General features: G+C 41.3%; 1 protein-coding gene across 1 annotated transcript in view; it reads left to right on the plus strand.

The window, feature by feature from the left end:
- LOC111156619 (focadhesin) overlaps nt 1-15,835 on the plus strand; it is a 320,134-nt gene that overhangs the window by 242,475 nt on the left and 61,824 nt on the right. Inside the window, exons 27-30 of the mRNA XM_022517613.1 lie at nt 2,236-2,474; nt 5,633-5,722; nt 12,551-12,698; nt 14,613-14,732. Of these exons, the coding sequence (XP_022373321.1) occupies nt 2,236-2,474; nt 5,633-5,722; nt 12,551-12,698; nt 14,613-14,732 (597 nt within the window). The remainder of the gene's footprint in view (nt 1-2,235; nt 2,475-5,632; nt 5,723-12,550; nt 12,699-14,612; nt 14,733-15,835) is intronic.

The raw sequence follows: 15,835 nt of genomic DNA on the forward strand, positions 1-15,835 counted from the left end.
TCGTGAAATAAATATTGGCTAAAGATCGGGAGCCCCGAGTTTCTAGTCCTGGTTTTTTAAAATTCTGGAATATGTGACCATGGGCAGTTCACGTCAGACTCTTTGGACCTTTGTGTCCTAACTTGGAAAATGAGGCAATTGAACAGTATTATCTATACTGATTGTAGCCCCAGCCCTGCCCCTTATTGGTTCTGCGACCGTTGGCCTGATACTTAACCCATCATTTTATTTTCCTTACCTGTACAATGAAGGTAAAAATTAATGCTTTGCCAACTTTATGAAAGATTTGCGAGGATCACCTCCTATAACTTTTGAAATACTCTAAACATACCAAGGAATATTGTTGCACCTGTCACTTAGTCCCTCTTTTTCTTCATGCTAATATCCTAAGATTTTGAAACAAACTAAAAACACACCTCTTTTGTTTAGGTTTTATTTCCCCTTCATTGGCTGTAGTGCATGTTTTATTTCTGTATCTGCCCAGAATTATTTTGGTTCTGCCTTATCACTCTCCACTGCTTAGGGAATTACAGTGATCATGGGACAATCAGCTGAGTGGCAGAGGATTATAGTCGATTTGAATAAAAATATAGCACAGGTCATGAACTGTTGCTAAGATCATGAATTGTGCCCGAAACTCCATTCCCTTCTCTTCTCCATACAGCGTTCTGCATGCCTCTGTCCTGCTTTTGGGAGGACCTGTTACATATTCATCCGGGCCTTGGGGTCTGGAACTAGGATTTTTAACTATACTTGGGGACAAAGAAATGACTTGTAGATAATATAGAATTAAGTTGGAATTTGGATTTTCCTCAAAGAAATCTTTGCGTTATGATCCTTTGCTTGCTGTCGGAAGTATTCTTACTCCTTTAATGACGGACGGAGATCTAGTTTATGTGGAGGTCTTTGCAGTAGCTCTCTGGTTCAGATATTCACCAGGCCAGGATATTCTATGAGATTTCTAATCATGCTGCTTAGTTCTTGCAAACCAATAAATATAATCTCCCTAGTAGCCAGCTCAGGGTTGCCTCTTACCATTGTGATTTTTGCATTATTCTACTTCTTCAAAGCACTGATTCGAAAGCCACTTTCTTGACTTCCAGTGTTGGAGCAGCTGGGTCATTTTGAATAGTATTGTCATTACAATAATGCTATGTTAACTTAAAGAATACCTTAGCACATGTTTGATTTTTGTCCTTGAAGTACTGAAGCTTAGAGAGCAAATGGGTACAGAATTAAACACACTTTTTAATGTGCTTTGATTGCAAGGGACAGAACGGCCTTTATGGTGTGTCTGAAAATTTGAAGTGGATAATAATGCGGAGTGATAAATGGGCTTTCTTCCCCACTTGAGATATATTTATAAATCTATAGAATGTCTGTGCATGGGATTCTTGTAGAATTCTTGTAGAAGCTGTTCATACTCAGCTGCCCTGCCATTTTATTGGGGCTGTTATTCATTTCTTTTCCCATAATTACATATAGGAAGGAGCATATAGAGCTCTCCATTTCGTTTTGAATAGCTGGTTATTGCTTTGTAACCAAAGGCTTTTAGGATTTCAACTTCCTTTTTAATTAAAAGGAATTAACCCCCTGTAGGAAATAATCCATCTACTGGGAAGTGTTCCCACCAAAAATTTTGGGAGATCTGCCAATAGATCCCTGTGCTAAACTTACACTTCTTCCTTCGTACTAAACTTTAACCCCCCCACCCCCACCCCGCCACCGCCACCGCACACACGCTTCCTCTCTCTCCTGGAAAACTGGCTTTCTGGGCATTTATAAATATGGCTTGGTGGTTTCTCCAAGCTTGGGTAACTTCACTTTGATTTTTTGTTTCATTTTGTTTTGTTTTTTTAGTAAACACACGTGGTCTTTCCAAACACTGACTTTTTTTCAGGCTTTATAGTGAGGGAATTCACACCCTTTCAAAGAAGACATTTATTTATTTTTTTCCAAATGTAAAAGGATATTACTAATCAGCTGTTTAGGAGCAAATTGTTTCGGTAAGGGAGGGTGAAAAGGGAACCTACTACCTAGACAAACACAGATACAGATGATTTTAAATGATATTTTTGGTTGGCGGGGTGGGGGCGCGGTGTGGGGGGAGAGTGGCAGCTCTAAGAGCCTCGGATCTTGTGGTGCGGTGCCTCTGTGACACTCTGTGACAGGTGTGCTTCCTTCATGTTTTAAACAAAGGGCCAACCCCTGTTTTCTTCCTTTGGCATGTCCTAGAAATCCTATTCTGGCGAAAACACAGCTAGCGCGATCGCCCGCTCCGCTGCCGCCACGGCTTTGTCTCTCCTCGTGCCAGTTTTCATTATTTCTTGCAAAGAGAAGGTTGAGGAAATCCTGAACATGCTGACTGCCAGGTTACCTGGGAAACCGAGAGCTGATGAGTCTCAAGCCGTGCAGATCCACATGGGCCTGGCTTTGGGGATGTTTCTCTCTCGCTTGTGTGAGGAGAAACTCAGGTACAGTTGATGAAAATACTCCTCCTTTTCGTCTTTGTGATGAGGCAGGCGGCACTGCAGGCACATGTGCTCGCGAGCGTGTTGGTGGCAGCTCAACTTTTTGAAATGGGGGCACCGGTGCTTTTTTCTCCGCTGTGGGTGCATCCGTCTTCCCAGAGTGCCATCCCGAAGATATTAGTGTGCTTGGGGGGTTGCTCTTATGAAGGTGATGGCAACTTGAAAATCATTCCGTGCTTAGCTGAATGACCTGCATAGATCCGTGTAATAGATATGAGGAAAAGTGGCCTAAAAAGAAAAAAGCTGCTTTCCCCCCTGGTTTCCAAGGGTGAAAATAATTATTGATTATTGATGTCATTATAAAATGGGAGGAAAAGACTGGAGGATCCCTGCTGCCTGAAGGAGGTGAGAATCACCCAGGCTAACTGAGAACTGCATGTACCCAGTTTTAAAGATTGCTTTTATCCTGTGCCCTGGCTACATTTTTATAATCCTTAAAGAGTCTTAATCTGTGCATATTACACCGTGTGCTTTATTCCATTTGCTCGGTGTTGGACAGCTAGCTTTACCCTCGAATGGAGCTAACCGAGTAGCAAAGACCCAGGCGGAAAATTCCACGAGATGGGAAAGTTTTCTTGTGCCTGAATCTACTTTGGTTGTGTTGTCTGTCCCACTTATTCTTTATTTTGAAACAAGCCTTAGAATTTTATATATCCAGGTTGATTGCAGTGTGGTACAACGTGAATATTTGAATATCATGAATATTTAGGTGTGCACTGAATTGGAATTTCCCCCGCACCGGAAATAGGATAGCAGGGAGAGGCCGCCTGTTGTGACGTTCACTGTCCTTAAACTTCCCCGGTTGGCAGAAATGAACGGTCTCTCCGAAGCCAAGAGACAGTGTTGATGTGGGTAAACTGGATGGCATTATGCTATATTTAGATTTCAGTTTGAAACCAGTGGTTAAGTTTGCATTTATAATTTACATAGCTTTGTGCAGATACCATTATGAGAAACCTTTATGAGAACTGCTATTGATCTAGGGAAATACTGTCTTTCAGATGATCATTTTCAGCTCTTGGAAACATCTGTCAGATGATGGGGAAGATTGGCTTCGTCTTTGTAATCATAAATGAAAGCATTTCTAGAATGCTCATTTTGTTCTGTTGACCAGCATTTGTATTCATAGGCCTGGTTCTGGACATGAACACAAGGCTGCCCTTTGCATGTGAATTCACTGTTCCATATCTCGTGTGTGTGATAGAATGCAGCATGTTTTTTAAAGACTTAAAGCTTGAAAGTGATTTTTTTTTTTTCCCTTTGCCACTATTGCTACAAATGGCAATTTCTTCACCATCTGTGTTCATGCTCTTTCTTCAGTATCTTTCAAGCAACACGTTCTACAACTAAAAATGAGCCATGGCAGTTTAATTCCAGGCAACTCATCTCATCCTATCTTGGCTCTGGCTCCCCTCATCATCAGTTTAGGAGGAGATGCTGCTGGTTTTAGGGCTTGACAAGTTTACACTTGTGGTTAATTTAATCATGCTACCTGGAGAAACCCGAAGGATTCATGCCAGTTCCTAGGTTGCCTTCCACCCCTATCTCTCTTACTTGACTTTGCACCTGCAGAAGAGCCTGGGGAAGGACACCAGGAAGCTCTTCCCAAGACTGAATGCCCTCAGAATTAGTGCAAATTTTCACTTTGCTCTAATGATCTGTTTGGACAGCATCCTTCCTTTTTTGGCCCGTGTGTGAGCACTGTAGTGACCAGTGTAATAATTCATGGTTCCCACCTTCCTAATTTCTCGGAACAGAGGAATCTGAAATATTTGCCTTTTGGTGCTGATGAGTATTTTACTAGATAATGACAGTGACACTAGATAATGACATTTTTGGAGGAAGTTTCCATTTTTCTAAAATTCAGGTCATCATTTGAAGGGCTGTTGACTCTGAATAGTCAGTGACAACCAGTAAGTGGCCCAGCATGACTCCCTCAGGGGTACAGGATTAAGACAGTATTTTGGGCTCAAGAATGAAAAAAATCACCTTGTAGAAGAGAATTGTGACAATCCTTTTTTGTTTTTTTGCCACGGCTTATGAAAAAGTCACCTGAATTTCAGTTCTGGTCTAGAATTTATTCAGAAAAGGATATTATTCCCAAGCTTGCTTCTGTCATAACTCCCGGAGGATACTAGTGGATCTCTTCAGCATTGGTTTAGGATAGTTAAGTATATTTTACTCGAGAGAACAACGATAATAGGACTTAGAGCTATTAAAACTGTGTGTGTGTGTGTGTGTGTGTGTGTGTGTGCGCGCACACGCAGTGTGCACAGGTGCACGCTCACTACGGAATATAATCCCTCACCTCTGATAAAACCACTGATTCTTGGTTTGGGAAGATATTATGTAAAGTGTCTGTGGCTGGTTGGCATCCTGGGGCTGCATTCCACTAAGCATGGTCCAAGGGAGCAGTGTGACAGTTGATGTGTTAGGAGCCCCTTAACAGTCGAGTGTTGGTGACAGCCCACAACTCTGCCTGAAAACACAGCCACAGAACCACCTTTTAAGTTTTCTTTTACTACAGAAGTCCTAGTTCTCACCAAGACGATTGCAAAACCACATCAATGACTCTGTAAAGGCAGAAAAATACATGGCTGGGTTTCCTCCCCCACCTTCTGAAAAAACAAGTGAAACAAAAAGGACGAGAACACCCTTCACAAGTGAGACATGAAATCAGAAGTAACTGTCTGCAAGAGAAAGATTCGGAATGATTATTCTTAATTCCAGCTTCACGGGTTGTTAAATATTCCGAAGAAAATCACGTTAGCATTGTTAGAAATGTTTCTGGAATTCTGATTTTGGTTTTTATTTTTCAGTGGTTTAAAATCTGAATGGGGTGAGGAAACACAAAAGCAGCAGTTTTTGAGTTTATTGTTTTACAAGTGATTATACTGTTCAGGAACTCAATTATTAAATTCTCAGACTCTGTTTCTCTGCTCTGCAAAATAAGTATATGTGAATCATCAATATTATTGTTACTTTTATATTTTTTTAATGAAATGAGTGTTCAGTAAAATATTAAGAGGAAATAGTATATGGTATTTTGGGTATTTGAATGATTTTAAGTAACTGACTTTTTCCTCTTGGTCTTTGCCCAGTGATATATCTGGCCAACAGATGAACCTCCTTCTGATGAAGTCTCTGGATACCCTGGAAAATTGCTGCTTTGATCCTAGTCTTGAATATAAGTATGTTGGTTCCATTTCCTCTCTGATACATGGGGATTGACTCTTTCTCTGCCATAAACTTTACCTTCAATCGTGAATTATTTGTAGGACTGGATCTTGAATTCCTTTGCAAAGACTTTTCACTAATAATCAGAACCTGTAGTTAAAGGTACTTGTTCTAAAAACCATGTTTCAGCAATAGAGAGTTTGCTTCAATACAAAGTAATGAATGTCATTTCATGGCTGTCGTTAAGTTATTAATATCTTAGTTCTGTCTTCTACTTATCATATGAGGCATGTATCTGGAGACTTATATGCATGACTTAACCTTTTTAAATAGTTGAAACTATTCTTTGAATTTGATTGGATGAAGAGAACCTTTGACCCATGATTTAGATTTCCCTTGTGAAATCCAATGACTAAAGAATCAAAACAGAAACAAATATAGGCTACGTCTGGGGTTCCCAAACTCCTCAATATTAATCACTTCTCTCTGCCCCACTGCAGACCTCATGCTTTTTAAAAATTTTGCCTATTAAACTAAATATCTTAAAACTTATTATTCCAGTTCTGAAAGGTAATCAAAACAAAAAAGAATAATTAGAAAAGAATACCTTGCATTCACTGGCTCAGTTGGTAGACATGCGACTCTTAATCCAGGGGTTCTGAGTTCGAGCCCCACGTTCGGTGTAGATATTACTTAAAAATAATATTTTTTTAAAAAAGAAAAAAAATACCTCAAAAAACTGTTTAAACTTACTCATTTAGTTTTCTAAATGTTTTAATTGGTCTGTGACTTCTGTGGGAGAATATAGTGTTATTAGGCTTCCTGAAGTACTAAGGCAGTCGAGGACTTACATTGTATCTTTTTGGACTTCCAAGTGTTTTGGAACTTCCAGTTTAGATGTTCTGGTGTTCATTGTTACTAAAAATCTCAACACGTTGTAAGCCCTAAGCTCCAGTTTATTAACTCATTTAGTTTGTGCTGTTTCGGGCACTGCTCAAATGTGACTGTTTACGTTCACGGCCTTTAAGGGAACTTACGACCTAAAGTTACATTCAAGTCATCTAGCCTGCTATGTTCAGATGGAGAAAAGAGTCAATAGTAGAAGTAATTGCATATCTCAGGTATTTCATTATGAGTAGATGAAGTCAAATCTTTACTTGGTAGATGATAGAAGATCTTCTCTGAGATGCAAGCTAAGATGAGATAAGAATCATTGACATCCACCCAGTTTATCATGAAACACTTCAGAAATGAAATGAGATGTTTTAAGAGTGTGGTTTTGAATATGGGAAAAGAGAGTTCAGTGGCATGATTGAAGTCTCTTGAATGTAGAAAATGATGAATGGAAGGGATAGGGCCATTTAGCTGATATCGGGTCTGATGAAGAGTTGCTATCTTGCAGCCCAATCCATATGTTGGTGGCGTTGCCTTTTACAGCCAAGGAGTAAGATAAATTTCCCTTCCCCCTGCCCCGCCTTCCCCCAGAGGTATTCATCATAGCTATAAGGCATGGTATTACAAAGCCGGGAACACATTTGTGGATCAACTTACTGCAGGCTTTCAGCCTTATGACTTACATGTATTATCTCCACTGGTCTGTGGGAAGTTTGTTTGAATGAAGGAGAGCCATAGAGATAATGGAATTGTCCATAGTGTGGGTATTTATGCATATAAAAACCTCCTATGTCTAAGGACATTTAACTTTACCATTACCTTTTTTTTTTTTTTTAAAGATTTTATTTATTTGACAGAGAGCGATCACAAGTAGGCAGAGAGGCAGGCAGAGAGAGAGAGAAGAGGAAGCAGGCTCCCTGCCAAGCAGAGAGCCAGATGTGGGACTCAATCCCAGGACTCTGGGATCATGACCTGAGTCAAAGGCAGAGGCTTAACCCACTGAGCCACCCAGGTGTCCCCATTAACTTTTTATATCGAGAGGATTCTTATTTCTTCATTATTCTTCCTTGATTCTTACCTCCGTAATGATCAGCTGTGCTTAGGAGAGGAAAGGGTGAGCCCAGATCGGGACTAAACCTGGAGAATTAAGTAGAATAGGGTCATCAGAAATTTCCTGTCCCTTTAGGAAAGTCTTGCCTGTCTCTCAGAACTCAGTTAAAAGCCCAGATCCTTCAAGAAATTCTCCAACTTCTCAAACTCCCGTTCTCTCTACAGTTAATGAAGTTTAGTATTTTGTCGTTCCTAACGCTTTGTAGCTTGAAGCGCTTAGGTAACTGTCTCTGGTTTCAGTTCAACTAATACCACATGGCTGTGTACTGCACTAGGCATTTTCACATCCGTTTCTCCTGTCATTCAGCCCCAATGACAATCTAAATATTGATACTAAAACAGGAACAGTCATCGCTTTGGTTTACAGATTAAGAAAATGACTCTCACACAGGAGACTGGTTCAAGGTCACACAAATAGCAGCTGGGGGAGAAGCCTAGGTCGTCTGCCATCAAAGCCATGTTTCTGTCTCTTACATAGTTTGGTGGGGAGAGTGCATTTCAGTAGAAGGAAAGCTGTTTGCTGACAATATGGTGTTTACTACTTTTTTTTTAAAAAAAAAGATGTTATTTATTTACTTGACAGAGGTCACAAGTAGGCAGAGAGGAAGGCGGAGAGAGAGGAGGAAGCAGGCTCCCTGCGGAGCAGAGAGACCGATGTGGGGCTCTATCCCAGGACCCTGGGACCATGACCCCGAGCCGAAAGCAGAGGCTTTAACCCTCTGAGCCACCCAGCTGCCCGTTTACTACTTTTTTTTTTTTGACATGTGGGTGTATCTCACTATTAAAAAGAGAGACAGAAAGACAGACACACACAGACACACACACACACACACCCACACCCACCCCCCCACCCCCTCCCCCCCAGAGGCCCCCCCCCCAGCCCCCAGGCATAAAGTATTCCCCTGACTAATGAGATTCAGGAGTCTCCGGCATTCTACCCTCAAGTGAAATAGTGGAAGCATTACCAGGAGGTAGTTAATAGACCTGGGAGCTTGCTACCTCAAGTGATAGAATTCACCCAGAGTAAATTCACCACGCTTCTGTGATTTAATAGACATGTCCCTGCTGAGAGGACCCAGCACCTGGGCTGGTGGAGGGGGAGGGTGGCCTGATCACTTACATTCTGCTGCCATCTAGTGGTACCTGTTTGCCATTGCAGTCCCCGCAGCCTTAACTAGTCCTGCCATCCATCAATGACCTGAGCGCTGGTTAATTGCTATTGAGCTTTTACAAATACGATAACATCTGTATAGCACTCTGTAAAGGGCAAAGTGCTATACAAATGTTAACTGTTATTAGAACTAATTATTAGACGGCCTCCTACTTAATCTGCAGGGTTGTCCACAATAAAGTCAGGAATTGAAGATTCATACCTGATTAATTTTAGAAACAATTTATCATTATATCTCAGTTGATATAGCAACCCACAGAGCAGAATTGCACAGCTTTTCTTTTTGCCAGTGATATTTTAATATACTTGGATAAGAGATTCAAAGAAGTAAAGACATAATAGGGCATATAATTTTAAAACTCACATTCTCTTTGTCATTTGTTAGTATTCTTCGAGATTCATGTTAGTAATTCCAAAACCTGAAATTTATACCTAATATTATAATTTCGTTTTATTTCATCTCTCTGAGACACCACCATGGAACTCTTTTTTGTTTTCAGTGGAGAGAAAGATGTAGAAGCTACTTCTGCCCAAGTTATTCATGGTTTAGAGCCGGCAAACGTATCAAAAGGGAGCTAAGATGAGGTAAATGTATAGCAGTGCTGACCTAAGCACCTAGGGGAATCTTTAAGACTTAGGACCCCCCCCCCAAATTAAAATATAGACCACTTGGAAATCAGAAGAAAATATCAGGAATAAAGCTTCAGGACTATCTTCTTGGAGCATGCTGGAAAAATGAGATGGAGTAGGAGTTTAGACGGTTAGTAGACACATACATCCTAGCGTATTTATATTGGCATACATCTGTCCATAGTTAGATTGTATGTTCACATATGACAACAGTCACTGATCATTGTAGCAATAGAATAGAATCACTAGTGAATGGCAACCTTGCCCATGAATAATTATGCTGTGATAATATTAGGTAAATGTGAACTAGGAACCAGGATGTCTTTTTCTAAGCCTTTGTGCCTGCATGCCTTGGGATAGTAAAAGAGGAGTTTTAGTCCAGGAGATAAAGATTTTTGCCTACCCAGGATAGCCCCCCAAAGGCCAGACATAGGATGCCTGCTACTTACTGAGAAAGATGAACCCCGAAACTTAAGTGAGCTTTGAGAGGTCTCCTTTTCCCGCATGAAATCTGACACTCCTCTTTCTTAAATTAGTCTGGCAAGAAATGGAAATTGAGTTTTCTTGATTGAATCTTGGATAATATATTCAGTGTATTTTAGCATTGGTAAATTTTGCCTCAACCTGAATAGAAGAATCCAGTCTTGTTTTTGCTGTTTTACTTGTAGATCTTCTCTCTACTTTGGACTCTCTTAAAACCCTGTATTGGGTCAGTTCTCCAGCATTCAATATTGACTGAACTCTGTCTCTGTCAAAGCAGCATACTGCAGTGAGGGAAAATTAGAAAACATACCCAGCCTCGTGGAGCTTCCAGACTAGTGGAGGACATGGGCAGAAATCAAAACAGTCCTTCAAATAATCCTCATCAGAATTTATAATTAAAGGACGCCTGGGTGGCTCAGTTGGTTAAGCATCTGCCTTCGGCTCAGGTCACAGTCCCAGGGTGCTGGGATGGAGGCCCGTTAGGCTCCCTGCTCAGAGGGGAGTCTGCTTCTCCCTCTCTCTCTGCTCCTCCCCACCTCGCTCATTCTCTCTTTTTCTCTCTCAAATAGATAAAATCTTTATTATTTTTTAAATAGAAATTTAAAAATATTCTATTCTAAAAAATAGAAATTTAAAATAAAATCTTTAAAAAACTTGAAATTTATAAATAAAATTGTCTGAATTAAATTAGTATGGGGCATTATGGGAGAGTCCCGAAGAGTTTCCCTGCTGGGCCAGGGAAGGTGTCCCTGAGGAAGTAACATTTGAAATCTTAATCGAAAGTAGCAGTTAAATAGTCAAGAGGGAGCAAAAGTCAAATTTTTCTAAGTATTAATCACATTTTGTCTAACTATATCTTTGGTTCTAATTTTGTCAATTTTTATATGCGCCAGTATAGAAAAAGCCAAAAAAAAAAAAAAAAAAAAAAAGACCTTCCCTATAGATTCTAAATGGAAACAAAGACTTTAAATCCCATACTAAAGAAGAGCACCTTTTCTCTTTCAGAAATGTGATTGGTCTCTAAAGCGTGCCGTGTTCAGGTGGTAGGCGCTGATTTAACTGGTTGGAAGTGCATTATGCTAGTCGAGCTTGTTGTTAAATTCCTGTAAGCTGGAACAGCAGTTCTGCCTGGCTAATGATGGATTATTACTGCAGTAGCTTCTTTACAAAGGATTTCCTAATGCCAGATAGTTACACAATAGAACTGAGGAAAACAGGCTTGAGATACAGTGCCTTCTCCCAGGCATTTCATCAGGGCATCCCGACGGGGCCCTGAGAAGGGCCTGGGGCTTGGCAGATGGAGCAGAAGGCTGGGAATGAGAAGCTTCTGTCTCCTGGCCGTGCTCTGCTGGAAACTCTCCATAGGACCTTGAACAAATCTTGTAGCCTCTCTGTCCTTTTGGGTGTCTCTTATCTGTTGTGGATGCTTCTTTTGCAGGAGGTGTTTGAGGGAAGGAGCTAACATATTCAGGAAACGATGTGAAGGTTCTTGATGCCAGCCAAGGAGATAGATACTATAGACGTGTAAAGTAACATAACTTATGGGCATTGAAATATGTTACTGGAGAAATGCCCTGGAATGGCGTCTTCAGCGCCAGATACCATGCCAGGCAAGCCAAACCAGAGTTGAGATGATTTCTGAAAAACAGTTCAGCATTTTCTCAGTTCAAAACACAACAATGATGACAGAAACTTTTTTTTTTTTTAAGTAGAAAATCACCCTACAGCTGCATTATCTAATCATTCTAACTAGAAGTTTTCTGGGAGACCCCTTTTATTTCCTTAAATGGATATGTATTCTTTCCCAAGAACTGGGGCACAAAGCCTAAGATTCCAATTGAATTGTCACATGGGGTAACTTTTGACAAGCCTGTCATTTGTCCATTTTCTCTTCTGACCCAGTGGTACTCTGAGGGATCAGAGGGGAGAAGAGGATTAATGTCATTGTGCGCAGACAAATAACACAGTTTCTTTAAGAAATTCCACTTGTGGAAGTTGACTAGGAAACACGAAGCACTTAGCAGTACCTCATCATCATGGCTTGCGATGTGTCCCCCCTGTCATTAGTCAGCTGTCCTCAGCTCATATTCTGAAATGGAGTCTTTTCTCTCATTCAGTTCATCGTAGCGCCGTCTATATGCGGACATGGGGGGATGGGGTTGAGGACCACAGAGCTTCTCCCAGTGTGGGGATCGAGCTGGTTTGACTTGACTTTTTATTCATCGTCCTACCTCACCATAGAGTTTAAGTCAAATCTATTTCATATTTTCGTTTGTTCTTCCCCAGTGTATCCACAGCACTAACATGGGCCAGAGACACCTGTTCTGATAGAAAGTTTTCCGTTTAAGGTGGGGAGGGGCAGTGGGTGTGCCTGTGGTGGTTCATGGGACACACTTATATACCAGGCAGCAGACTGAGAATCCAGCCATCTCATCTCAGGTCCAAGAGTATTATAAACTCCCGTGATGAGTGAAGAGCAGTAACGTGGATTTCCAGTGATTTTTAAGTTTGTTTTTTTGTTGTTGTTGTTGTTGGTTTTTTTTTTGCATCCAAGCACGGGCTGTATATTGGGAGTTGGACTTGTTCTGTCTCTCATGAGCCACAGCAGCCAGACAGAATCCCGAGTTCACGTGGCAGCATCGCTTCGGAAGCTCTCGACGTACCTAGATGACAGTGGGAGCCAAAGCAGAACATTTCAGGAGGTAGGAGCGGGAGGTTACGGCTTTCTTCCCTTTGTTGTCTCATGTTTTCCCTTGGCCACTGATTTTCTACTTCTCATATTTTGGTAACACTGAAATTAAATTCTTCCTCAGTTTCAACTGGGATAAGGAGAAGAATTTGAGTGGCAAACAACCTATATTAGATCATAAGGTTTTCAAACTGTGCAGCTGTTTAAATCAACTCAGACTTAAATGTGGCCTTTAAGATAAGAGCCTTTAGTGAATGCAAAAAACGAAGTCAGCAGCGCTAGAAAGCACTTTCTAAGAAAAGCTGCGATTTCTGGAGGAAGGTTCAATGGAGATTTTTAGAATTACACTCAAGCCAAATGTTACTTTAAAAGATGGCTAGGAGTAAGCTTAAGAAACTGTGGATGGAAAAAGGCATTTTCTTTTTTTTCTTTTCTTTTTTTCTTTTTTTAATGTCAGCTAGCATGAAAAGTCATTGAGGAAATTCCCTTTACCACACTTAATGAAAAGATTTTTCTGTTACGGTGCAAAAATACACAGAATTGTGGATCCTGGGACACAGCTTTTGTGTGTCAACCGCGTTCAGAGTGAACGTCTGAGGTGTGTGTCTCTGCCCAGGTGAAGCTGGGCGGCCTGGGCTCTGTCTTCCGGAGACCCGGGGATGACCTTTTAGCCTGGCCAGATTCTCTGTCTCATTAGAGCAGATTCTGTTTTCTCCGGGCCTGCCCACGAGCTATTGATGGGCACATAATGGCTGCTGTGTTCCCCCGCTCGGCTCCTCTGCTTTCAGCAATAGGACTTGTTGAATCTGTGAATTTCTTTGGGGCACAGAGGGTTGAAGTTTTGTTCTACTATGTGCACCACATTTCCATTTTTAAAGCAGTTGCAGAGCACAGTTGAAAAGGACTTATCTTTTTAAGCAAAGCGAGAAAATTTTGCCACTGAGGGGCAGTTCGATCAATAAACGAAAGTGGGGTTTTTAGCACTAATGCCTCGGTCTGCCTTGATGTTTCGACGTGTGAGGCCTCGAGCAGGAGCCCAGGTTTTTCCCCTCCCCTCTGATGTTTTATTATCCAATTTCTACCTTACAAACAGCTTCCTTTTTTCATGCTGTACCGACCAGGATTGGGAGTTGAACATTTCCACTTTGCCTTAACAACATCTTTGTGAAGGAGGGCTTCATGAGGAAAGTGTGAGGTAGCGGGGAGGGGATGACTAGCCAGGATTTGCAGAAATTGAGGCTCAAGTCGATTGAGGGACTTGCCCGAAGTTTCTTAGCCTGTCAGTGGTCAGTGTGGGACGTACACCTGTGTGGGCTGTCTTGACTCCCAGCATTCTCTTTTATTTATAATTTGCTCATTTATTCATCTTTTCATGTATTACTTAGCACACCGGTGCTCTGAGGTAAGGAATATTACCTCTATTTTACATGATTTATGTAACTCTAAAACCCGAATGCCTGGCCGCTATGCCCCACTCCTAAGAGGGAATCTTAATGCAGCCATGGGTCACATCTTTGAATTTCCTCTCCGGCTTGGCCTTGGATCAGAGCACATGGCTATTAGTAACATTCGCTGGTGATGAAAATCTAGCCTCTGCTGTCAATAGATCCAGTGTTCTGACATGAGATGGTGAGAGAACTTTCTGATTTTGAGTCTAAAGACCTGGGCTTGAATCTTGCCTCTCTGTCACTGGAAGCTGTATGTAGTCAGGCCTCAACATCCCTATGTGTTAAAGTGGGGATTCTGACCCGCATCTCATACCATCGTGAGGACATGTCAGGCGGCGGAGCAGTGCCTGGTCTGTGGTAGGCATACTTCAATCCAGTCCTTATCCCGGGGAGAAGGTGGACAGAACACTGATGTCCATTAAATTGTGTTCTTTTGTTTTCCCTCACAAAGAAACCTCTCCTGCCGTCTCTTCTTCTAGGTCCTTGCCTATACTCTCAGCTGTGTATGTACCTCAGCGTTCAGTACCGGGATTGTTGAGGCTGTGGAGGCTGAAGATATCATGAACAAGCTTCAGATGTTGGTAGAAAACAACCAACAGGTTGGAATGTGTGCCCTGATCACTCCTCTCTTTGGGTCTCATGTTGCTGCTGAGTCCTAATCTTGACTGACTCTGATTAGACTACTCTCTGGATGTTTTCATGCACAGAACTGAGGAACTACTTCTTCTTTTTTTTTTTTTTTTTAACATTTAAAAAAAAATTTTACTTGAGAGAGTGTGCACAAGTGGTGGGGCAGGGGCAGAGGAAGAGGGAGAAGCAGATTCCTTGCTGAGCAGGGAGCCCCATGTGGGGCTCGATCCCAGGACTCTGGGATCATGACCTCATCGAAGGCAGATGCTTAACTGACTGAGCCACCGAGGCATCCCCAGAACTGAGAAACTTCCGACTTTTCTCACTGCCATAGCCAGTGGTCACAGATGTCTTTTCTCTCTCCTTATACTTTATCTTTTGTAGGTACTTCTTATACTTTATCTTTTGTAGGTACTTCTTTTTCTTTGTCAGAGGGAGTATGAAAGGCTTTTCTCTCTCTCCACCGGTATTTATAAAACCTTGAAACATGTGGCTAGGGAATGTAAGGATAGTGATAACAATTTGCAAAGATATGAATACTTGATGGACTCTGATGTGTCAAAGCTCTGCAAATTCAAAGTAGAGAATGTCTGCTCATGACTGAATATGCATGGGACAATTTAAATACCTGCAAATTACTTTAAAGACCTTTAAAATGTTCCCTCTGAAATATTATTCAGCCTTAAAAAGGAAGGAAATTCAGACACACGCTACAACATGGATGGATCTTGAGGACATGATGCTAAGTGAAATGGACCAATCACAAAAAGACAAATACTGTACGGTTCTATTGATAGGAAGTCCTTGCAGTGGTCAGAAGCTTAGAGACGGAAAGTAGAAAGGTGGTCGCCAAGGGCTTCAGGAGGGAGGATGGGAAGATATTGTTTAAGGGGTATAAGATTTGTGTTTGCAAGATGAAAGAGTTCTGGAGATGGGTCATGGTGATGGTTGCACAGCAGTATGAATGTATTTAATGCCACTGAAAAGTGGGGAAGATGGCAAATTGTATGTTATGTATATTTTATGACAATTTCACTGAAAAATATGTTCCCTCTGATTATACATGTTATAA

The sequence above is a fragment of the Enhydra lutris genome, unplaced genomic scaffold (genome assembly GCF_002288905.1).
Source record: "Enhydra lutris kenyoni isolate GAN:26980312 unplaced genomic scaffold, ASM228890v2 scaffoldscaffold47, whole genome shotgun sequence".
Lineage (NCBI taxonomy): Eukaryota > Metazoa > Chordata > Mammalia > Carnivora > Mustelidae > Enhydra > Enhydra lutris.